The 25,895-nt window shown below is 36.0% G+C and overlaps 1 protein-coding gene across 1 annotated transcript in view; it reads left to right on the top strand.

The window, feature by feature from the left end:
• Window positions 1–25,895, top strand: part of DOK6 (docking protein 6) — a 268,991-nt gene that overhangs the window by 154,629 nt on the left and 88,467 nt on the right. The window contains exons 4-5 of the mRNA XM_086609178.1: window positions 7,971–8,090; window positions 18,993–19,182. Coding sequence (XP_086465304.1) covers window positions 7,971–8,090; window positions 18,993–19,182 — 310 coding nt within the window. The remainder of the gene's footprint in view (window positions 1–7,970; window positions 8,091–18,992; window positions 19,183–25,895) is intronic.

Genomic DNA, 25,895 nt, shown 5'->3' with positions numbered 1-25,895 from the left:
CTACCAATTTAACACAGAAGATATTCAGATATCTGTAGTATCTGTAGTGAAAGTCATGTGTTCACAGGCATAAGAACAATGAAGCATATAGTGACAATGGTGCGTATGGTTTCTCCCATATATTGAAACTAGTCCTTATCACCTTAATTTTTGTAAGAAAATCATATTTTTAGAATTACTTGCCTTATCTAACAGTATTTCTCAAGTGGCAAGATTTGTCAATAGTTCAAAGATAAGACTGAATATTTAGGTTTTTTTTAAAAAAAAAGTGAAATGAACCTTAGATTTTGTATTTGGGTATAAATCCTCTTAACTAATGTTACACTTGACAATGGGAGAGAGGCATACCTGAGATTTAAGCAGAAGATGCTAAGTTAACCATGCATTTAAGAAAAGACCTTATAACTTTTCCAAGAGGAATGAAAGTATTGTAGGAGTAGACTAAATCTGAAATACTATGAAGTTTTAAGCCAGACAAATGCTATTCCTGAGTGCCAATCATGGAGTAGCTGCATAAGTTGATGTGATAGAATCCTCTGTGTGTTATGTTACTCGTGACAGACTCCTTTTGGACACTTGACTGATGGTGTTTATGTCATTCCCACTACAGACAAGTTGCCTGAGGTTATTTTACTTTCATGTTATCATCATTTAATGTTAATAACTGTTGAAACGGGTATAGATTGACAACACTGGGGAACTGTCTAGTTCCCATGCCAGATTTCTGTAACTGGCTTGTTAGTTTCAGACAAAATTGAAATGTTTCTTCTATGTTCAGGCAGATTTTCGTAATTATTAGTTTACACTTGAAAGAAAGTTTGAATTGAGAGTGAAACTTTGCTAGGGATATTTTTGAGTAATGACACTCTATCAGTTCACTGTTGATCTTTTAGACATACTAATGCTTGATAAACTGTTATGGTATAATTAGAGTAATTTGTCCTCAGCATGAAGTAGCATACCTGATCTGTAAGTATACCTGTAATTCTGCCCTCAAGGACTAATTTATCTACTAAATAGCATTTTCTTCCCAGAATGGCATCATTAATTTCTGTAGAACTAATCACTGAGTAAAGTGATATTCACTTTTCACTTTTTTGAATAGCAGAAATTAGCCATCTACCTAAAATAAAAAAAAAAAAAAAGAGGAAAAAAATATACATCCTATAGCTACACTTTTACTAGAATTGAGCAAAAGAAATAATTTTCCTGTAGATTAACTGTTTTTCTTCAGTTTCTTATACATTCTCCATTTTTTGAACAAGTAGTCAAGAAAGTTCTGTTTCTGTATGAAAACTACATTCTTAAGCAGCACTTCAGATGAGAAACTTTGCTTTCTAGTGCTTTAACTTTGGTTAGGGACTGCTAGTCAGCGTTGCAGGGCATTTCTTTTAGAGTTTGAGTGAAGGGTGCTTGTCACTCTAATTTTACACTGGAAAGGAAGTTCAGTGTAGGTAAAATAGATATTCTGTTCAGCTAAAGTCTTTTTAGGGAAATGTTTAATGGACAGTAACATCAATATGATAAATCTTTTTAAATATTGTTATTGCCTTCAAAAGCATTCACTTAACATTGTACATGTGTATATTATAGAGAGGATAGTAGATGGTCTAGTAGCTGAGTTCTGGTCATTCAATCTGATACTTTTGATCAGACTTGCAGAAATGAAGGGGGAATTGTCAGGAAAATGTCCGTTTTCATATACCTTGATAACTACAGGGATACACAGCTGACTATTTGCAAACATGGGTACAAATTGAAATTATCAAAACCCTTTTTGTGATATATCTTGCAACACCTCCAGATAAGTGTGGATAATTTTTGGCAGAAATATCAGATTTAATTTTATTATAGCTCATAAATGTGTTTTGGTGATTATTGTAATTAACTGTGCTATCCTCATGCCAACACAAGTTTAAAATAGCAAATGATGGGAAAATAAAAGTTTATTTTTGTATAAGACTGTATCTTCCCTCAGTTAAAAAAGTGCATTATACTAACAGTTAAAATGACATAATAATATGTGTTCATAATCTGTAATTATTCAATTAGCTTGATTGCTGCAGTATTCTATAGTTCTTAAGGAAAAAAAAATGTTCAATTGTACGGAGGAAGGTGGCTATGTCATTAAACTGATGGTATACTAAAAAATATGGCTGCATTTTAATAGCTGGAAATAGTTAAAAATTAATGGTCTTACGGTATTAAAAGAAAAAATGACAATTACAAAAAGTTTTTGAGGAACTTGACTCACCAACTTTTTTTTTCAAATAATAATATTGTCATATTTCCTTTAAAATATTTTGTCATAGCCTGAATATAGAACATTTTCAGTAGATTAATAAAATTTGACAGTATATGTGATTTTCCTTTGTGACTTTTCCTTTGCCTTTTTGGTTCAGTGATTTGCACTTACGTAATAATAGGACACTCTACTCCAGGTGAATCATTCAAAAATCACAGTTCAAGAAAAATACAGAAAGTTTCCTTAGAGGTAGCATTAGTTGAAACACAAGAAAAAACCTCTCTGTGTAATTCCCATATCTCATAAAATATCTTCAAATATACTTGGGCAATACAAAAATAATTTTAATAACCAAATTGCTTTCAGTGTTGCAAGCCACTATCTTTGTTATTATCTAATCGAAAGCAAGTTTTAGACCACATACAGACTAATTTTCTGGTTTTACATTAAATAAAATTTATGTCCCCTTCATTGCTTCCTATCTCTGATTTAAGAAAACTATTACTTAATTTAGTATAGCCAGTGTTAATCCGTAATGCATGTTATTACTCAAAATTAGCCCTACTTGTATGTTCCTCTGAGCAACGATAAGAGATAGCCACATTGCCCTGCATTCGTATCTGTGTTTAAGCGTGTGTGATGTGCTCTATTAAAAGAGCCCGAAGTAATGGAGACACTGTTAGATAACATATTTTAAATAATTATGAAGTAAAATCATGTTTCGATCATCAAAAGATTTTATATATCCTGATAAAGGGTAGGGATTTTTTAAGGTATTATTGATTTTGACAAGAAATTACATGCCTTCAGGCAATAGTATTACTTGCTAGTGAAAAAAAAAAAAGAAATTAAGTTGCTGCGTATATTGTATGTGGTGCAGTATAAAAGTGCATCAGTCCTGTGGGAATTCTATGATATTTTTCCTATTAACTTCTAATTAAGGCTGGGTGATTTTTAGAAGAGATAAATTGGCACATGTGGCTTTTCTGCACCATCTATCTTTCTTAGTAGAGAATATCAGGTCTAAGTCCTACTAATCCAGACAGGGAAAACTCTCTAGTCTCATTCACAGTAGGAATATTCAGTCAGATTTAGACTTTTATAGTAGTTTAGAGGGAACAGTCAAACAATTTCTGCAGAAAATATATAAAAATATTTCAGTAAGGAAGAAGCTAACATTTTAGTTTTATACGGTTTGCCATTAGGTAAAGATCAAAAAGTAAGTCAGGGGTTTGGATTTGCACAAGGACAATTTTTATTATCTGTGCTGGCAACTTCTTGTGGTGAGTGACGACAGACTCCTGTAGGATTATGGAGTGTGAACACGGGAGGTAAATGGGAAAGAATGTGAAGTTATCAGGATTCAGAAGGCATTTGGTTTAGTCCACAAACAAAATGCTTCCCAAGTTAGGAGTCTGAAATCAATCGCGCCTCTAACCTAATCTAGAGATGTAGAGGATCTGTAAGGACAGTGAAGTTAAATATATCTGTATATCTGTGTCTCTGCCCCACCACCTCCTCTCTGTAGAATATGTTGTGTATCATGCACTGTGTTAAACTGTAAGTAGCAGAAGAGCTCTTTCGTTATTACGGACTTAATTGGCAAACGGTATTTCTAATACCGTTTGCCAATACTATTTCATCATCATTATTATATCAACAAACCTATTTATCAACCTGTATTATCTATTTGCAATACACAACTTCCGTGGCTGAAGTAGGTATGGCACCAGTTTAATCACCTGGGAACTGAAGTAGAAATGACATATAACTTCAGGCATGACCTAGACCGGGTAAACTAAAGGAAAATATTGCCAATAATAAGACTGTGTTTTCAGATAACAAGTTTATAGATTTTTTTCCCAGTAATATTTCTTATGCAATAAACAGTGCCTAATTAAGGTCTTCCATCTCTTTATATTTTATCTCGCCTCATGACATTTGTATAGCAGCATTTTGTAACTGAACAACAGTAAAGATGAAAATGCAAGTATTTGGATTTTATTTATAGCTGTGAAAGCATGCTTTACAATTTATCATTCAGTCCAAGAATTCAGTTATCTTAAAAGGAAACTAAATTTTTCAATGACAGGTACCAGTTACAACTAAATAGTCAGCATTTGCCATCAATAAATCTAATCTACATGCATTAAAGAGAAGAATTTTGCTGAGAGTTTTTTAGCATTCATTTCACTGTAATATTTCTGCTATTTCTATATACACATATACTTAAAGAAGTAACAGTGGTATCTGTTTTGTGATGTGGTAGCTGTCATTTTTAGAGATTGCTACTGTGACGGATGCATTTATGTACTCTATTTATAATAAATACAATTTAGAATCTATAAATAATACTTAATTTGTTATCCAGAGACACAAAGGATTCTATAGACTTGCTACAAAAGGATGGTGAACTGCTTTATAGATGCACATGATGAAAGGAGAAATATGGTTTGGTCTTTGAAAGGTAATTCACCTGCTTCTAAAGAAGATTTCACATTCCTGTCAAGGAAAAGGTTGAAGGCAATCCCTTGCAAGTAAGCAATAGCTATCAGGATGCATTAGGTAAAACTAACTCGCATGGTACACTCATACCCTTGACCTTCCAAACACATTTGTAGATAATTTTGATGCTTCTGACAGCAGACACAAATCCTCACAGTTCTGTGGGAAGATATTTCAGTTCTACATTAAAACTATATTTTCTGTTGTATTAAGTCGATCATTTTCGTAAGATAGAAATTTTGAGTTATATGGCAATACAATGCATGTTATAGCCTACTCTTTGCAAAATACAGGCATGCTTTTGTAATGCTCACAGTAAGGTGAGTTGCTTCTGTGTGGCAGTTGGAGAATGGTCGAATCTGAGTCTAATCATCAATGACTGGCGGTGAAGAAGCAGCAGCTTAAACTAAACTGCCAGAGCCCAGCGCTCTGAAAGGCAGTTTCTGGATCCAAACTTTCAATATCTAGATGTTCCTGTAATAGTGAGGCAAGTGGATTGAGGAGATGAAAACAAAGACACTCACAAGAAACAGCTTCCTAGAACAATGCTTTTGTTTGTTTCTTTATTTCCCAAAAAATCTGCTGGAACTGTGATGTGAGAATACATATAAATAGAACGTGCTGCTTTTACAGAAGAGTCCTGTTTTGAATATATATTGGTGTTAAGCTGGATTTATGGAAATGCCAATATGTTTTCCTTTCTCCTTAGATGTTTGTAAAATTAGAAAGATTAGTTTAGTGTTTGTTTACCATCATCTCATTCTACATTTCCAGAACGTACTCTTTCAGTCTGAGTGCAGACACAATGAAATAAAGTAATAAAATGCAGATTTTGTTGAATATGTAAAACGTTATGTCCTGACCATCTTCCAGGAAAAAATACAGACTTTATATAAAGCTATGCATTCTGTCAGCATATTCATTGTTCTGCAATACAGAAGGCAGAAAAGAAATTTTGAGAGGGAAGGAAACATGAGAGCACTGGAGTAGATTTGCACTGTCACCTTTGTGCTATCCCATGTCTTACACTGATTCCCCTGAATTTATCTGTAGTTGGAAGCAAATGTTGGGCAACTCACTGCAAAGCGTCCCTGGGGGGGGGGGGGGTGCTTGGCTTACCCATGTGCCTGTGCACTGCCCCTTACACCCCTTCTGTGTGCTGCTATAATATGGCAGCATGTCTTGTGGTCTGCTCTAATCATCTCCTTGGCATTGAGCCCTCTCCCTGGGAAAGTATGACTTATAGGCATAGCTCTGGTTCAACAGACCTCAGGAATATCCAAGGAAATGGCAAAGACTGAAAAAGATGAAGGAAAAGCAGGAGGGAAATTTCTTCCTGCATAAGCAGAAAATGAATTTTGGAGGTAGCCTTTTAAACAAATTAATATTTTTCCTTGTAAAAGCCCTAAGTTTTTATTGCTGTCCAGATATATACCTGTTCTCTCCTTACTGCCATCAAGGAGGCAATATCTGCAGAAGTGTTAAGGAACAGTACGCTGTTACCTCAGTATTTTCTTCTCACGTACAAAGTTAAATGTCATCTGGATGTTACTGACAGAAAGTTCTGTCTCTTACCACCAAAAGTGGAGGATGTTATGAGAAGACCAACACTGAAGATCTATGTCCTGTAACAAAGAGTGCAAAAAATCAGGAAGTGTTAAAGGAAATCTCTTTATGTGCAGTGCTCTGTAGAAGCACCCCAAAATTGTTTGTGTCCCTGTGACAACAACCACATTTGGCTCTCAAAAATCTCAAAATTAGCTGTATCATTTGAGTTGTCTGCCTGGTAGTGGGTCAACTGATAGCCAGAATAATTCAGGAAAAATCTATTAATGGAGTATTCAGGGCCTTGAACAAAGGACCTTACCCAAAGGCTCTTGAGGACCTGCAATTGGATGCCCTCTTGAGGACCTGCAATTGGATGCCTGTTTCCCTTTCTTGTCCAGCAAACATTTATGTCTCTTGAGATCCATGTCTAAACAGACAAGGATTTCACAACTGTACCAATTAGGCATTGAAAGCTTTTTCTTGGATATAAATTTTGACTAATTACAATGAGTCATCATCACTAGATGCTTCAGGACTTGCATGCAATATTTTTCTGTCTCTCTGAATTTCAGCACTACGTTAGAGAGTTTGTCACAAAAGTATTTTCCAGATGTTTCTAAAATTAGGAATGAAAAAACTGTTTAGTAGAGACATTTCTAGATGACTGGAGTCATCCACTCCTAAAGATGATCAGATACAGACTGACTGTGACAATGGATGCTCATCGTGTGTCTGGTGCCAAGCTTGCTCTCCAGACAGTTTCCCTTAGCAAAGCCTCTCCTCTATTAAAAGACACTCAGTCTGGTTGCGTGAATTTTATTAGTTGTCGTTTCACACTGTGTGAACACTAACTTGAGATGTTATTTGCTTGATAAATGCCAGAGATTTCATGATGTTAAGTTTGGGAAGTGGATAGGATGAGACTGAGTGCACAGGAGAGGATGTTTTGGTGTCTCAGGGGCTTATTCCTTGGGTAGTTTATGTCTTGGTAGACTGGCAGATAGGGAGCTCTTAAATGTACATCAATGGGATGCAATGGAGGACTCAGAAAGGACTAGGAGGTTTTGAATTTTCATACTAATGTTCCAACCAATGTCCAAATCACTCTGAGACCAAAAAAAAGGAGAACAGAGGTGAAGAAATTCATTATTTAGACTAACTTGACAGGCATAGCCATTCAGTACTGTAGAGAAGGAAGTTTTGCATTTAAAGATCTTTTTATTACTGATTTTTTCCTTCACTCCTAGAAAAATACTCTGGAACCTTTAGAAACAGAAAGTGCTTTAATAGTTCAGATTCACCTAAAGAGAAGTGAAGAATATTTCAGGCAGTATATCTAATGTTTTTCTAAATTGCATTTTTCCTTTCAAGAAGGCTTACTAGAAATATACTACCTTGAAAACTCACTACTCTTTTCTCTTTTTTGTTAACTCCACCTCCCATCCCCAAAATTGAAAATGGAAGATGCAGTCATAGTAATGAAAACCCTTTCAGACGTTCAGAAGTGAAGGCAAAGAAATACGTGTGGAACTTTGTGCCGATAACTCATTTTTCAAAGCAAGTGTATTGCGTAAACCTGATCAGTAAGAAGGTATTGATTTAATTTCACCCATTTTTGATTAAAATGTTAACACTACCAGTTGGTTTTGTTTTTTTTTTTCTGTTTTTCCAGAACTAGAGGCAGAGGAATGGTGCAAACATCTTTGCATGGAGTGTCTAGGAACTAGGCTCAATGACATAAGTCTTGGGGAACCAGATTTGCTTGCAGCTGGAGTCCAGAGAGAGCAAAACGGTAAGCAACTTTGTAATTGCTCCTAGGTCAGTTCTTAGGTGATGTCCCGTATTATCTTGGCTTGTGGTTGTTTTTGTGAGGATTTTTACTATTAGCTAGAAGCACTTAGTTAATAACTAAACACGTGGATGTGTTTTTCAGGGTCAATCCTATTTTTTTAACAAATAAATATGATTAAAATTCCTTGCCATGTGTTCATCTGTTCAGTGCATTCACATTTTCCTGTCGTGGGAAATGATGACTATGACCTTTTTGATTCTGGAAACAATGGCCTCCGTGCAGAGCAATAAAACAGCAGCTGTTGTTCCACAGACTTTAAAAGACAGCAATGAACATGTCAACACCACTTTGGACTGCAAAACACGTATTTGCTTTAAACTCATACCTGTCTTGAATAATGGAGTCAAGGTCATCTAAGTGTTGTCAAATACAGGTGAGAAGGGCAATGAGAGATGCTAGTCAGCACTAAGCCTGAGTTTGTAAGACTTCATCTAAAGGCTATTTGGAACAGAACTTCAGATTAGACATATCCGTAGGAAGAATGCTAGTGGATAGAATATGCAATAACAAAAGAAAATCTGTGATTATCCTGTCATTTAATTCCTATTAATGAACATGAGGGCAACACAAAATGTGCTCATTTATTCCTCCCTAAATTACGGCACTCAATGATTATTACTGTCTTGATGCTTTTATAAAATCCAATAGCTTTTAACAAAGTAATAAAGCAAACTGCCTCAATGGTCATAAAAAATCAAGCCAACTGTCGTTATAAACAAAATTACGTAATTAAATTATGGAATGAATAGTACTGTATTGACTGTATTACATTAATTTTGTAGGAGAGTCCAGACATCTCTGAACCTAATAACATAACACATACAGAATTTTGTTGGAAAATCGGACATTGTTCAAGTGCGATTTAAAAGATGTTTAAATGTTTGTGAAGTTGTTTGCCTGGTATGAGACGCAGGATTTCGTTGGTAATCTCAAATTACTTAACAAATATAGAAGGGAGAACTGCTAATGTTGTAGGAAAGTGATAATGATCAGACACCACTCAAAGCATATTATTTGCTATATGCTCATACACTATAGGTATAAAACTCGTATGCATACTATTGGAGAGAGAACTATGTGAGCAGGTGGAGTTCCTTCACAAATGCAAAGGGAAATGAATCTTGTCAAAAGCCTGTGATGTGAGCAGAAAAATAGCTTGAAATTCCTCACGCTTTTTCTGCGGTGGATTAATGTACTGTCCAACAACTTTTGGACATAGATGGCAAATACTACATTTCATCTTATTTTTGAAAAAGAGCCAGTTATACACAGGACCTTCAGAAGACGTAGATTAGTTCTGTTCTGTGTGAACAAGTCTTGATCCAATTGTCTTAGTCTAGAAATTAATCGCAGTCGTACCAAGCAGCATATATGAACATAATTAGCATCTTTATTGTTCTAAGTAAATAAATGAAAGAAAATAAAGAGGCAAAGCATGTATTTGTTGTACAAATCACATGAATAAAAATGCATGAAGGGTATCATTAGCCATGTTCTTTTAAACCAAGTCACTTGTCATGGTTTGATGTGGAGGGGGGGGTGGTTCTGGTGGCAGGAGAGGGATTTTGCTCCCTGCGACCTCCCCGGTTTTGGAACCGGGTTAGGCTTAGTTCTGGCCACCGGATCAGACTGCCATCCCCCTCGGGGTTGAGCCAATAGGGCGCCTCTGCGAATTGCCCTATTTAAGTCAGGACAAGGGAACCGGAAAAGGTGCTTCGCCCAGGATCGACCAGAGAAGGGAGGAGGGCACTGCCCCCGCTCCCTGGCTCCCGGCCGGGCGGCTGCCTGCGTCGGGCCGGCGCCGCCCACGGAGAATGGCGGCGGCGGAGCCAGCTGGGGAACTCGGGGGCACCCCACTCCCAGGGTGCCCACTGGGCTGAGTTCACCTGGAGAGGACTGAGATCTGAGAGAAACAGCTGCATCGACAGCAGGTCAGTGAGGATGGAGCGGGAGGAGGTGTGCCGGAGCCGAGTTTCCCCTGCGGCTGATGGTGAGATAGCAGGCTGCCCCCCTGCAACCAGGACGGCCTCGGTGGAGCAGCGACCCACTCGCAGCCCGTGGGGAGAAGATGCCTGAGCCCGAGGATGGTCGTGTTGGGGGCACGGCAAGGCAGAAAGGCATCTGGAGTCTTCGTGACGACCCACGCCGGAGCGAGTGGCTGCAGCTCCCTAAGTACCCGAGACTGTGGTATAGCCCACACCGGAGCAATCTGTGGGGAAGGATTGTTTCCAGTGGGCTGGACTCACGTTGGAGAAGTTTGTGGATTTTTCCTCGTGGGTAGGGGATCCATTGGAGCAGGGGAAAAGGGTGTAAGGACTCCTTCTCCTTTAAGAAAGAAGCAGCAGTAACAGCACGGAATGAACTGACCTGCACTCCCCCAGTCCCTGCCCCCTGTGCTGCTGGGGGGAGGAGGTAGAGCCAGGAGGAAAAGGAAGGTGGGGGGGGGAAGGTGTCGGTTTTAAGATCTGGTTTTGTTTCTTTCTGTCCTCTCAAGTAATCGGTTTTTATTTCCCTTTGTCCTTCTAAGTAATCATTAATAAACTGTTTTGCTTTGAGAAAAGCGCTGCCTGTTTTGCCCAGGACCATGGTTGGTGGGTGCTCCCTCTGTTCTTGCCTCAACCCTCAGTCCTTTTGGTTTTTTTTCTCTCCTCTCTACTTTATTGGAGAAGGAGAGACTGTGTGAGTTTTAGTTGCTGGATCAGCCTAAAACCACGACATCACTGAATACATATAATCCAATATTCGACGAGCATGCTCTGCTAAATCATTAGTTATAGTATCTCAGACAAGCAATTCTGATACCTATCCGCTTCCTTCCCTCGACCCCTTGATGCACAACTCTGCATTTTAATAAGTGTGTTTGAAATTCAAAGTTGTCTCCTTAGCTGTCATGTTCAGAAGCAAAGCAAATTCTGTTTTGGGGATGTTTTAATCAATTTGGAAGGAGAAGACAGTATAGAGATTCTGACTATTGGTATGAAATCTGGCATGTTGTTCATTGAGCTGTGCTGTAGGAACTTGCAGTTGCACTCAAATTTCTTTAGCTAATTCCTTCAGTAAAATGAGTGGAGTGGAATCATGACTTCAGTTTATATTAGTTATCTTATTCTGCAAACTTGGCAGTGTCATTCCCCACATGATGGATTTATAGCAAAGGTGACTAATTGGAGGGTGGAATAATTCGATGAGCTCTGATAAAAAATTCTAATTTGAAATTTATTTTCTTGCACATTTTCCCCATATTATTCCTTTCAAAGGCTTGCTATCAAAAACTAGTTCAAAAGATACCTAAAAACCTTTCAAGAGTCTACTGAGCTTTTGTTGACCTGAAACTGAAAGGTCAAAGTTAATTTTCCGATTTGAAATTCATGAAAAGTGACTATACGTATGAAATGTCTGTGTTCTTGCTCATTGTGAAAATGGCAGCTGCATCACTCTCAGGATCATTTTATTATTTTTGTGTTAAATAAAATCTGTACACTGGTATAGTACTTTTGAATGGAACTATTTCAAAACATATTGCAAGGATGTCAACTTCATAGAATTTCTCTTGACTTAGTCAATGTATTAATATTTACATGAAACAGAGATAAATGAATATGGTTTGTAAAACCTAGAATAAAATTGTAAAGCCTCAGCATCTGATTTCATGTGGATTCTGTTGCCTGAACCATACGAGGGCTTTCTTTCAGGTCATTGAACAAAAGATGTCTCTTAGTGTATGAGCAAGACCATAGATTGCATTGTCATAAAGACTGTAGTGCCAGTGGTTTTACAGTTTTAGATATATTATATTTTTTACACCTCAAGGGCTAAAAACAATGGAATAATGGTGTTATGCTGTTGATTTCTCTATGATATGACATGGTATTAATACCATTAATCCCCAAAGAACAGGTATATTAACCATTAATCCCATCTCATTGCACTGTCTTTTTTCAAATGATTACTTTGCCCTAAAGATTTTTTGAAATGTTTAAACTTTGATAAAGTTACTTCCTTTATCATAAAATAACTAGCCTAATAATTCTTTTTGATGAGCTGCTTTACATTTTCCTAGCAATAATGATTTTAATAAGCTATATATACTTCATCTGTTCAACTACTTTACCATTTCTTTCCTTAGAGGACCTTTGCATGGTGTATGTCATGTATTCATAAGGGTATTCACTGAAGGGATCAAGTAAATTGGCTATCTCTTGAAAAAATAGTAATTTTTCTGTTGTGTAGGTTTCTGATTTAGTCCCTGTGTGTGACCACCGTAGCCAGTACCTTCAGTTGCAATATTTGAAATAATTTAGTTAATTGTTATTGTATATGGCCTGGTACTATAAAATATCATTGCTACGTGCTACTTATATTTTTTATACCCAAGGACTCGCATTTCCGAAAACACTTGGCAAGGAAAACATGTAATTTGTATAATAATACAATAATATAATTTTTCTAACATCTCTTTTTGTTAAGTCTGATCCTGTTTATCCTTCTGCTCTCTCTCTTGTGGTACTCCTGAGATGAGCTTTCGATTTCAGAAGGGAAGGCACTTGAGCCTTTGTGACATGAATGCAACAATATGGTTTCCAAAACAGCTTGTTCCAAAGGCTGGCAAAATTTGTGTTTGGTGTGCAAATGTCATGACTAGAAGGCCATACATTCATCGGGTATTTCTGTCACTTGAAGATAAAAATTTACAGTAGTGCAGTGATCCGAAAGACACATTCTTTTATAGTTCTGAGTTATTCAGTAAATGCTAGTGAGATCTATTTTGTTGTGATTACACTGTTGCTTGACCCTCCAGCACTGAGCAATTCTGCAGTGGTGATAGCTAAAAGACCTAAACTATAGATCTGCACTGCTTATAGCAGAGACCTCTAGCTGTTGAGTCTTGCAGAATAGAGGAAACACATAAGCAATTCCTGTGCAAAGCACATCAGTAACAGAAAACTTCTCACTGGATTTCGTCTCTGTTATTGCTTCCAAGATGTATTACTGCAAGTGTTACTGTGTAAACTCCACTGTGGAAAATGACCCTTAGGTGGTTTCCTTTTAAATTTAAAGCTCGCAACTAATGGCTGCTAGTTTGCAATGATACGCAGATTGCAATAAAAGTGAGATTTGAAATGAAGCTTCTGTTACTCTCAAACCATTTTACCTTCCCTTTCCTGCAAATCTAAATGATTTGTTTGCGTTCCTCAGGCCTATAGCAGCCACCAGTGCTGTCTTCATTTGGAAGAATTGGAAGCTTGCTTTCCAGCTCTCAATACATTTGGAAGCATTTGTAGGACATCCCAAAACATAACAACAAAAACAAATCTAACAAATCTCTTTTTTTTTTTTTTTAATTGGCAATGGATTTAAATGGAAAGAGGGTAGTTTTAGATTAGATCTAAGGAAGAAATTCTTCACTCTAAGGGTGGTGAGACACATTTGCCCAGAGAAGTTGTGACTACCCCCTCACTGGAATTATTAAGGCTCGGTTGGATGATGCTTTGAGCAAGTGGAAGGTGTCCCTGCCCATGGCAGGGGGGTTGGAACTAGATGAACTTTAAGGTGCCTTCCAATTCAAACAATTTTATGATCCTATGATAATAAATTTATCTACCTAGTTGTCATCATATATAGTATTTGTTCACCTTCATGTTTTTTTTCAAAATATCACTGTTTCCAATGTGTCACTGTTTTTTCATACTTTATAAAAGGAAGTAATTAGAAAGAAGTCATTTAAAGGGACAGTATACAATGACAGACTATGTTTACTGTGAAAAAGAAACCAGAATATTCAAGACAATACTGGTTAAAAAAAGCATTATGTGTAGACAGTGCTACTAAATTCACTCTTTAAGAGCAGGTGCTTCTCTTTGGTGAAAACTATTCTTATCTATTTTAAAAATGAAATAGTAACAATAAAATAACTGAACACTTGTACTAAATCATATTGTATTAAAATTTATGAAGAAAATAGGCAAATGTAAAAATGCAAATTTTTAAGCTAAAAAAAGTCCCGTTCCATCTTTTGCTGCTGTAGCTCATTTATTGTCAGGTGCCATGCCTGTGATGTCAGTATAATGCTTTTCTATTATGTGTTAACTGGTGCTTTGGCTGTTTTTTTTTAATGCATTATAAAGCTAATTTTGATTTCAGAAGTGTGGAAAACTATAAAAGGTAATTGATGATTTAGTTTTACTCCCTGCCTAATATTTAAATTAATATCTCATAAAATCACTTCCTTTGCAAAGTTTTTCCTCTTTTTCATAGGATTTGTTTTGCTTTCTTTTCCTTTTGTTTAAAAAGATTCCACAGTACAGCAGCCTTGCTTCCTGGGTGTTAATTACAAGAAACTCATTATGGTTAGTAAAAATGTAGCTTTTCATAGTGACAACATCCTTGAATCCTCAGAAGAGGATTACAAGTTAGTTCTTTATGCTGCATATCGAGATTACAAACTACAGCCAGAGCATAGAGACTTTGTAATTACGTTCACATAGCTGACTAGTTTTCAGGCATTTTCTAGGGTCTGTAGAATCCCTGTTTGTGATAAAGGCATTTTACATGTTTTTTATTCATCTTCTGCTACCCTTAATCTATTCTAATACTTTAGTTTTTTTTAAAAAAAATAAACCAAACTTAGCCAGCTTTATTCAGAAAATAAAGGTGTTTACAGTTTTAATAGCTGGTTAATCCAGTGAGTTTTCAGATTCTTCTCTATGTTACTACTTATCAGTGAAACAATTTAAAATAATTTATTCATGGTAGTCTTTGTATTTTCGTTGAGATGTTAATAAATATTTCCATACATTTTTAACAGAAGCAAAGCAGAATGGCTATAAGCAAAAGGGTAAAATGGATTCTGAAATCCTGGTTCCTCACTGTGTAAAGCAAGAGGGAATCCTTCTAATAGACCTGATGTATGAACGAGCATAAAATGCTGTGACTTCAAGACTTGGAGCTCTCTTTCCACCCGAAAATTAGCTAAAGATGGTTAGCAGCAGAAGTTTCATAGATAGAGAAGGAGTTTCTTCCAGATAGAAACAGAATGTTTGCTTTTAAAGCCTCTTGTATATATCCCACCAACCTGACAACCTCCTTCCATAAGTACTTTTCTCCTCGCATTAAAACTGAAATGAAACAAAGCATCTAGATTGCAAGATTGCAATGTTATCTGATCAGCTTTTCAACTGGGGTGATTTAGGCAAAGGAATCCAGTGATAAAATAGCTAGAACCAGGATCATTTGGCCTCACAATCATTTTGCCTCCCTAGTACATCTGGACTTTGAGCTGGAAGACTGAGAGCATTTCAGAGTGGATGTCAAGTCTCCATCTCTGTCAATATTCCCATTTTAACAAAGACTCTTATGGTCCTGTGCTCTGGAAAACGTTATTAAAGGTCATATTCTTGCCAAAGCCCAAATGCTAAACACCTTTACATGCTCAGAGTGTATGATGAAGCGGTGCTCTGCTTATTCAAGGAGATGGGAAAGATCAGTAACATTGAAAAGAGTGGAATAATAAGTGCAGCAATATGTCACCTTTTTTTCTCTTCCTGGCTCTGCCACTCCCTGAACTTTACTCTCACCAGTTTTAGAGAAGGGAGGAGGATAGTGATGCTGAATGCTGAGGAATTGCTCCTGCTTAGTCTCAGACTTGTCACAAAGGATAGTATTTACTTTTTGTGTTTCTTTCATATGCCTATTTTCTAGGTCCCTCATTAATGTCTATTTTTTTAATCTTACTACTCAATAAAATGTTGCTGTCTCATCCCACGCATATGAAGATGATGACTGATCCACAGAGAAGCTAAATATGATATTCAATATGATTCAGAAGATCTGGTGACAGAATTCATCTGGGATTCCCAAATCTAGCCTTTGAATTTTTGTTCTTGCCTGGATGTGTTTAAGGCCAAAACTTACCTCTATAAACTGAATGATTATAATACCATTACCTAGATACCTGTTCAAATATTTCCTGAAATGGAAAAATTGGACCCAGCATTTAAATTCCTAAAATCAGGTAATAGTATCCACATCTTTCCATGTCTTCAATTTCACGCTACTCAAAAGTATTAGTAGGTTTTTGTTTCAAAAGAAAATATATCCATCCTCAATCTTCTCCAGCACATATGTTTGCACGCTTGCTTTTCTTACCAATTTGAGCAAGTTCCAAGGGTGCTACATTTTGCCCTGCAGCTGATGTTTAGTTTAATCAGACATACTCTCTCTAATCCATGACACCTCACCTTAGACAGAGACCTCCCATGCAAAGTCAGCAAATGTCTGCTGACACTTTAGGGATACTATGTGTCCTGAATATCCTTCATTCAATAATATCCTCAAACAACTCAGAGAAGTTGAGCATGTCATGAGAATCCTGGTAACTTCTAAAACAGGTTGAAATATTCTGTGCCTTCAACACAACAGTTTAACATTGACTTCTGAAAATAATTGTACCTTTCCAATTTCTCTACTGTCTGAGGCACTCTGTCAGAGAAGACAGGGAAAGATTTCCATTCTCATATAGTAGCCCTGTTTGCTCCTAGACACGTTGTGTGATTTCCTGTAATGTAAAGGGAAGGCTGAGAGAACCAACTGATATGTTGGTCATCTGTATCTTTCTCTCAAGTAGAGGAGGTAAGTAAAAAGAAGTACCAGCATGGCAATGCAAAACTGTAGCTTAATATATGATAAAAGCACACCTGCGTAGCTCCTAGGCATTTTTGCATGGCCACCACAATGACATATGGATACTGTATATATGTATATATGTACACACACCGATATAGTTCCATTGCAATGTATGTTAACTCATTCTCCACCATCCCCTTCCCAATGCGGTCATTGACCCATACTCCCATGTAAGTCTTTCCATTTACTTCAGTGGGAATTAGGTTAGGCCTGTGCCCAACACACTTCTCTGAGGGTCAGACGAAATTCTTTGCAGTGATCTCTGCAGCACCTGCTAATTTAGTTGCACTGTGTCAGAAGACTTTTACAAAACATTGGGAGTTTCATACTTGGGACCTTAGTCACAAAATGAAACTTTTAGGGCTAACACCCATTAGTGTGATTAATGAGAAACAGAGGCTGGGAGAAGAGGTTGAATGGCTGTGAGACTGAATTAATCAATTGGGGAATCATTAATAGCACAAAATTAAATTGACTGAAACAGAATAACGTTGAGGATGACAAGTTTACTTATAGCTATGCGGGATGGCAATTCTTACTGCTCACCCAGCAGTTCCCTGCTTCCATTAATTCCTCAGCCAAACTTTTGCTACTTTATTGACACACACACACACATACTTACACACACACTTCTAACATATTTTATATTAACTCACTTATTTGCAATATTTTCACTGATTTGTTAGAAAAGTATATATGTATCATATGTTTAAAAAATGGAGACATAATGTCTGTGATATTCAATGTTAAACACAATGGGAAGCTGCAGCTAATTTTGACTGTTATGATAAATGTCTCCCATTTTATTCCTTTTCTGATTACTTCAAATACCTTACTAATTTTTATGAGGACACCATGACAAAATTCAGTGCAAATAGTGGATTAAAAGTGTTCCAAACCAAATTGTCATTCATTTATTAAGTAATTGGAGACAATTTTCCTATCAAGTATCCCTTTAAAGTATATTTTTTCAGTACTGTTTATTGAATGAGCATTGCTTATGCTCGTACTTTAAATTGTTCTTACCTCTTGTCAACACCCTTCAGTGCAGTAGCATTGACATTTTACATTTCTATCTTATTTCAAAAATGAAAAGAAATTGTGAGAAGTTGTGGATCAGCTGCACTCTCCTTAATTATGCTGTTAAGCTCTAAGATTTCAGTGCCTTTAGAGTTAAAATATAGGCTAGCACTTCCAACTGTACAACCTGAAATTTAACTGTGTTTTTTCATTCTTTGTAGAAGCAACTCATGGAAACATTAGTCATTTTTCAAAGAAAAATGCATTTTTATTTAAAATTCTCTTGTTATTACTGCAGTTTACTTCCTTCCATATGAGTTAATGTTGGTTGAGATAATCTTGCATTTTTTCTTTTTTTCTCTTTTTTTTTTTTAAGGATAGTTTTTGCGTTGCTTATTAAATCACATGCAATTCAGACACTTCAGAAAACTGTTAATGCCCTTGACCTCTTACTGCAATGAGTGCGCTCTGCAGTGGAATTGCAGCTGATAGCAATTGATGTCATGACCATAACAATATATCGTGTTGAATCAGATTTTTCAAGAAAGCAACAGATGATTAAAAATGCTATTAATTTGACAAATGATAGTGAGTTTGGCAAATAAATACAAACTGAACACAAAGAATTAATTATTGTAATTATTAACAAGTTTCAATAAGCAAACCTGGGTTTGTGATTTCAAGGACAGTTTTTCTAAGGGGCAATGGTTGTACATGCATGTTTTGCCAAGATACCTATAGTTCTATTCTTTGAGAGAGGAACCTCTACCAGAGTTCAAGTCATTGTGTATTTTGATTTGCCAAGAGTCATGGACCTTAATGTGAGAATAAAGGACTTCAGTTAAGTTGCTGGGGATGTATGTCAAGAAGGACTACGCAGATCATCTGTGAAAGATATGTCAGTCTGCTGCATTATTTATAATGAAAATGAAATGAAGAAGATTCTCCTCTTAACTCCTCTCATGTACACTAGCAAGGCTTCTTTGACATCAGTGGATCCTCACCTCTGTTCAAGTCTAGAAATTTGGCCTTGATTTATGAATCATCTGTAACTAAAGACTTTATTTTTTTTCCCAGTGTAGAATCTTACTTTAACTGACAGTGCCTTACTCTATGTTTTGTTGTGTCTTTTTTTTCCAGAACGATTCAATGTGTATCTTATGCCTACACCAAATTTAGATATCTATGGGGAATGTACAATGCAGATCACACATGAAAACATCTATCTCTGGGACATCCACAATGCCAAGGTCAAGTTGGTCATGTGGCCTCTGAGCTCTTTGAGGAGATACGGACGTGATTCTACATGGTTCACATTTGAGTCTGGAAGGTAAGAGCTAAGAAGAAGCAGCAAGAAGGAGAAATAAGCAGTGATTTTTGAGAAGCAGTCTGATAAATTATTTTAGCTTCTCATTATAAAAAAAGACGGAATATGTGGCCTCTCCATAGACTTGCATTTGTTGATTATTACTTTTCAATATATTCAACCCAGTGTTTGAAATAAACATTAATCTATCTTATATTTAAAATTCCTTTTATTTAACTGTGGTTGCATTGTCATTCTTAAGGTTTATGAGTCTCACTGTGTTTAAACACTAGTGTAGTATAATTTGAGTACTTTTGATGTAGAAGAAATTAATTATGGATCATGGAAAAGGCTCATCACACAGCATGAATGGAATAACTTCCCTTATGGTAGATGTTACTGTTTTTGGACATTCCTCATGACTGATTGCCACCCTAGAGTATGATTACAAGCAAGAGTACAGAGAACATTGTGAACCCATAAAAAGGTTAGCTCTTTTTTCTGCCTTCAGTTTTAATCATCATTGTCATTTCCATCCTCAGATTGGTTTTAAATGTCCATGGAGCTCTGTTATGCCTTCTTTTCATATCTTTTTAATGCATTTCATATCTTGCCTTTAGGTCCACTGCCTTTTCTGCATTTCTGCGTGGAAATAATTCTGCGTTTATCACTGTCTTTGGTGATATTTCATCTTGTATTTTATGATTCTACACTTTTCTAAGTTTGTCATGCTCCCTTGTGTGGAACCTGAATTTTCTGAAGCAATCGGAAATTACAGGTGTCTCTACACTCTCGAGTTAGCCACACTGCCTTGTTAAAAATCTTTACGTGTACTTATTCAATATCATTAAAAAATATTCACAAAAGTATAGTTGATGATCAAAAACAAAAACGTCGATCAAATGGACCTTACCAGCCTCAGGAGGTAATGACCAAAATTCCTCTGCAGTTTCTTATAGATGGCAGTTACTACTTGTAACTTTGTGAACGATGTCACTAGAGAATTTTAGTGCTCTGCTACTATCCTGTGATGACTTCACCATTAAAAATCATCAAGACATCATTACTTTTTTTTTATTTAATATTGTTTTACTAAAAATTAGCAACAGCTGACCCATGTTTCAATATAATTGTAATGATTAAACTGTGGGGCTCATTCAAATATACAATTTTAACAAGAATAATTTGCTCAATCATTCGTTCCCCAAGACCTGAAACTACCTCATATGAAACTAGTTCAAGCAACATATCTACACAATACCAGAAAGCGAATAAAATGTTAAAGCCAATGCCTGCCAATGCCTGAAACCCACTGTGTTATTCTGGGGAAAACAAAACAAGCAAGCAAGCAAAGAAACGAAAACCCTAGGATTTAGCTTTATCCCATTCTTTGTGAATATCTCACTCATCTGACTCTTTGGCTAAATTTGTATTTGCAGTTATACATTTTATTAAAGGGGAAGGGCTTATTTTTGCATATAAAGGTAATGATTGAAGACTTACTAATGTTTGCTTATTTAGAGCAGTATATCTGTCTGTGAGTAGACTCACTTCTTTTGATTGATTCTGAAGGAAACTCTTAGGAAACAGGAATCATTAACTAAAATTAAGCTGATAAAACTAATTCAGATTAATCACTTGAAGTTGATTCTTATACATCTCAAAATGTAGGTATATCATTCTCTACAGTGTTTTAATTACGAAAAAGTCGTTCTATATCATAGTGAAATTCTTTAATTTTACAAGAGAGTTACTTTCTGTACTGCTCTATTTTTATCTATGGCACTTCAGTACTAAAAAAGTATGTATAGTGATTGTACATATTCAAGTAAAATGTGAGTTTTTTTCTCTCTGCTTTTTCAAGCCTCCTACCATATTTTAATTCCATAATAGTATCTGAATATCATCTCCCTCTACAATCCATGCACCATGCAAACTGATAAAAAGTGGATTGTTTTCCTGTGTTTTATTATTATGAGCTAGCTCTGCCTTTCTCTGTCACGCTTTATTGTCTTTGATCTGATTCCTTCCTTTTGCTTGCTTGGGAGTGCTCTATGCATCTGATTTGGAAATGCATAAAGAATAGATTTAGATTGGTAGAAAAAAGTAAAGGTAAAAAACAGGACTAGAGAGATGTCAGTATCTTCAAAAACATATGAAGACTATATAGGGCAACACTAATGCTCATTTTAAAATCTGTTGATGATTTTCTTGGGTTTTTATTTTTATTTTTTAATCAGCATCTTTGTCATCTTTATGGACATGATTTTCTTTGTCCCTTGATCATCTAGTACCTTTATGCAGTAAATTCCTGATGAATGCTGTCTTATCAGAAGGGAAGTGCTCATCAATGTTTTATGAGAATGTTACGCAGTAAAAGTGTTGTTGCTTTAATTTTTCCCTAAGGCTTAAATATTAAATGTAGACAATTACTTTAAAGGAAATATTTTTAAATAGGTTGTTATTTTTTACAGAGTTTTTAGCAGCTATGCAATTTATGCGTATGTGGTTTGCATGAACATTAAGAGCACAGTTTTATATATTTATTATCCATCCTCATTTTTGATACTTGAGAAAGTAAAGCCCTGCCATTAAAATAAATGGACGTATTTACAAAGAGATTCTGTGATAAATAAAGGGATCGAAATTATGCTTTCAGACAATTAAATTTCTTTTTAATAAATATATTGCTAAGCATTTAAATAGAATATGGACTCAGATGTATAAAACTAAACTGTTCACTTGTCTAGTGAAATGTAATAACAACAAGATTTGGAGGATGTCTAAAACATGGAAGGAATGAACACAGACACTTTTAAACTGCCAAATTTTTCTGTTTAATTTTGCACTGAATTGAAGTTTATATCTTTGCACTAACTATGAAGTTAGACCAATGCTTATTTTATGTATTAAGTGAACCAATGAAACTAAAAAATTCTTTTACAGTAATTTACTTAATTTGTGTTCTTCCCTATCCAAACTCTGCTGAGATTTGGGGGAAGCACAGTCTTGTGTGGCTTAGTTCCATGCTGGATGGAGAGATTCTCATTATTTAAAGTATCTGATTAGGACTAATCCCATGTAATCTATCCATCAATCAGAAAACTGTAATTCACAACTCCATTAGGCACTACAATAGTTTTGTTCTGATTAATACTGTGCATCTAACACAGTGAATGGATCCCACAGTAATTAAGAGCACCTGAGGTAGGAGCCTAGCATTTACTTTTCCAAGAGCTAGGCTTTCCACCTGACCAGCTTTCACATTGACTTGGGGAGTTTTAATGTTGAATCATCATTGAGTCAACAGGGTTTCCTTAATTCATGGACATGTATAATACATTCAGACACCTCATTCTCATTATTTTGAGTATTAAATGTGTTGGGAAATGCAGTTGATCTGCACAAGTGCATTTATTTCTCTTCAAATGTTTGGAACTGCTGCTCCATGTATGTGAGCGTTAGTCCATGACTGTCTCTGATTTTAAGCCCTTGAAAAGGGAAGTGTGCTCCATATGGAACTGCCCGCCTAACTGTCCAGATGAAGGTACTGTAAATTTGCACTGAATTGCATTAATTTTCATAGAATTATGGACTTGTAGAATGGCTTGGGTTGGAAGAGATGTTAAGATCATCTAGTTCTAACCCCTCTGCCATGGGCAGGGACAACTACATGCAGTCCAAGAGGCATGCCAGAAAAGTAGTAGAAGAGGTATGGATGGAATATCTCTCAGATCAAATGTGAAGACACTGTTTACAGACTTCTGCCAAAGTTACAGGATTCCTTTTGCTGGTGTTGTAAACCAAACAATCCATAACAAGGACATAAGCAATGTTTAAAATTCCCTCTCTGGAATCTGCAAAAGGCAGTTGTCCAAGCTTTCCTTTTAGCAAAACAAGCTGGCTGAGACATCTTTTTAGGAGCATAACAGGAGACTCCGAAGAATTCAGAATTGTTTTTCATCTCTTGGAGTAAGGCACTGAGAAAAATAAACACATATGGACTCTTTGTTCCTTTTGAAATGTTCTTTCTTTTGCTTTACTGAAATTCTGCCATTTAGGTTAAACAATATTTTCTATGTATGGAAGCTGTCTAGTCAAATCTATTAAGTGCTGGCCAGAAGTATCCAAAAAAAATAGCAAAAGTAAAGCTGAAGTCAGGTTAAACACGGTGAGAAAATACAATGAGGGGATGGGCTGTGGAACCCCCATCCAAACTTTATCAAATAATACTGTAAGTTTTCAGCTGAGTAGAGAGGTATAGGCAGTAGGTTTGTTCCTGGAGTTTTGAGAACATAAGGAGCCAAAAATCCATGACACGCTCTTTTTTTCTGAAATATATTTTCTTCTATTTTGTTGACAAGATGTTTAAATTTAAACAATTTCAAGTATTTCCAGGTTTATTCACACTGTGCATTTGGAGAGACTCATTGAACCACATGAAACTATTCCTTCTTTATTTGCCTTTGAATTTGTTTTTTTCTTCATCACAGAAAATCTAATGGAATGTGGTTTTCTCTGTCATTTCTCAGATCTGGAATCTGCTTCTTTGATTGAGAAAAATATTAAGCTCAAGCATTGCAGAGTGGTAACATGAGAATTTCTCAGATTTTTTTTCCCTTTATGTGACCCAAAACTGACGTACTCATTTTCTCAGTGGTAGATACGCAGATGCTGGGGTTATCTGAAGCAGAAAGTTCAGTGTTTGCTTCAGGCGCTACATCTGACTGAAATCTTTCATTTTTCTGTCAGTCCTCTGTGGCAATTTTTGGTTTAATGTGAAATGTATTAGTCAATTAACCCTTAAAGTTAAGTTACAGGAAACATCCTCTCTTTCCCTTGCATGAGGAGAGGCCACTTATGTATGTGTCTCATGAGACAGTTATTCTGGGACTTCATACACTGATACACGTGTCAACTCAGGTCTCTACCTCACTGAAGAGAAGCCTTCAGTTCCTGATTGCTGGTGGATTATCTAAATTGTCGATTAAGTTTATCATAGAATTATAAATCATATATTATAAATCATTCCAAATATTATTATAAATCATTAGCTTGTCATAGAATTTTTAAGTTACTTTGAGTTGAGCAGCAGTATTTATTATTTCACATAAAAGTTGGCTCAAAGCTTTCAGAATCCTACACTTAATAGTTAAGTTTGTTAGGTACATCTTTGTAATATTTTCCAAAAGCTTAATTAGTCATGATGTGAATTTTCTGGGGTTTTGTTTTATCTGTTTTCTCACTGCCTCTTCCCTTCTTTCTCATATTCTTTCCCCAAGCAGCATATATTGCTAAAATCTGAAAATAACTTTAAAAAGGAAACAGGAATCTCTTGTATGTATCCTCCTCTTAGCTTTTTCAGTAATCACATAGCTCTAATTTTAGGAAAAGTGGCGTTTTTACCATGGAAAAGATTTAATTAGTTCCTGGTATTTAACAGTGCCATGGTTATACTGTAATGTGTTGTAATTGTAGTTCCATTCCTACTTTTTTTCCATTCCAACTGTCAATTTGTTTTCTGCCAAATTCTTGACCTGGAATAAGTTCTGTGTTAGTCATCTGATTCACTTAAACCCTTCTTAAAAAGTTGTGTGTTTAACTCATCTACAGGACTCTTACTCTGGTTTTGATCATGGTACCTAATCTAAGAACTCTTTTACTAGCAGAAACTAATATAGCTCTTTGAAAGTGATTTATAAAATGCTTTCTGTGTTTTCCGCCTGCCAAGACTGCTCTCAGACTGCTCTAGCATTAGTAAGTCAGAGCAAGTTCCATCAAAACTCATGTAACAATGAAATTCTCCACAGTATAATTGAATATGGCAAACAGAGAGAAGGGATTTTGTACAAGCTCCTTTATCCTACATTTGTATTGTACCTTCTAAAGTGTTCTGGTTTTTTTTAGTCCCTGTTTTGAAAATTCAGCCATAATATACACACCTACAAAAGATTTTCTGCAACTGACAAAGAATGTCTAAGCCATTCCACATTGCTGTGAAAGCATCTAATTTTGATGAGAAAAAAATGTAGCCTCTCAAAAAAGACAATATATCAAAAGAATAAAGTTACCTTTATTAAGCTGTAATTTTATCACAAATATATTGAGGAGTCAGTGACTCCTAGAACAGAGCAGCAAGCTCCACAGAAGAAGTTGTGTAGCATAATAATAAACAGATTTATAAATATTAAATTGATAGGAATGAGCACATCACTAATTCATTAATTCACCATTGTCTAACAAGTAAATTTCCTTATCAATTTGTACTGAATTAAACATATGCAGTTAGAAAAATGGTTACCTAAAGCTTGTCCAGTTAACACAAAAAACACACATCTCAGAAGGAAAGCCATAATCTCTGTGGTATCTATAGAAGTGGCTCATATTTGCATGTTTTACAACCCAAATGGTGCAGCATGAGTTTTCAGCTGATGACTTGGTATCCAATATCATTAGTATGATTCTAAAGTTACAAAGCTTTTTGAAGAAATCGCTAGGAGTTGTACTGTGTTTGCCTCATGTATTAGCAGACAACATGTTATGTTCCTTCTGATGATCTTGTGAACTGTGAACTGTGCCTTTCAGTTGAAGTGCACAATTTGCCTTCTCCCTTAGTAACATGGTTGTATGTCATAATTAAAATAAGATTTGTTTTAAAATATTTTGAGACCAGCCTTCATTTTGCTTTACATCCACGCTTGAGCCCAGAAGATTTGATATTTACTTACCATGTTCTA

Source organism: Tauraco erythrolophus, chromosome 3, assembly GCF_009769465.1.
Source record: "Tauraco erythrolophus isolate bTauEry1 chromosome 3, bTauEry1.pri, whole genome shotgun sequence".
NCBI classification, from domain to species: Eukaryota; Metazoa; Chordata; class Aves; order Musophagiformes; family Musophagidae; genus Tauraco; species Tauraco erythrolophus.
This window is presented reverse-complemented; position numbering and strand designations above follow the sequence as displayed.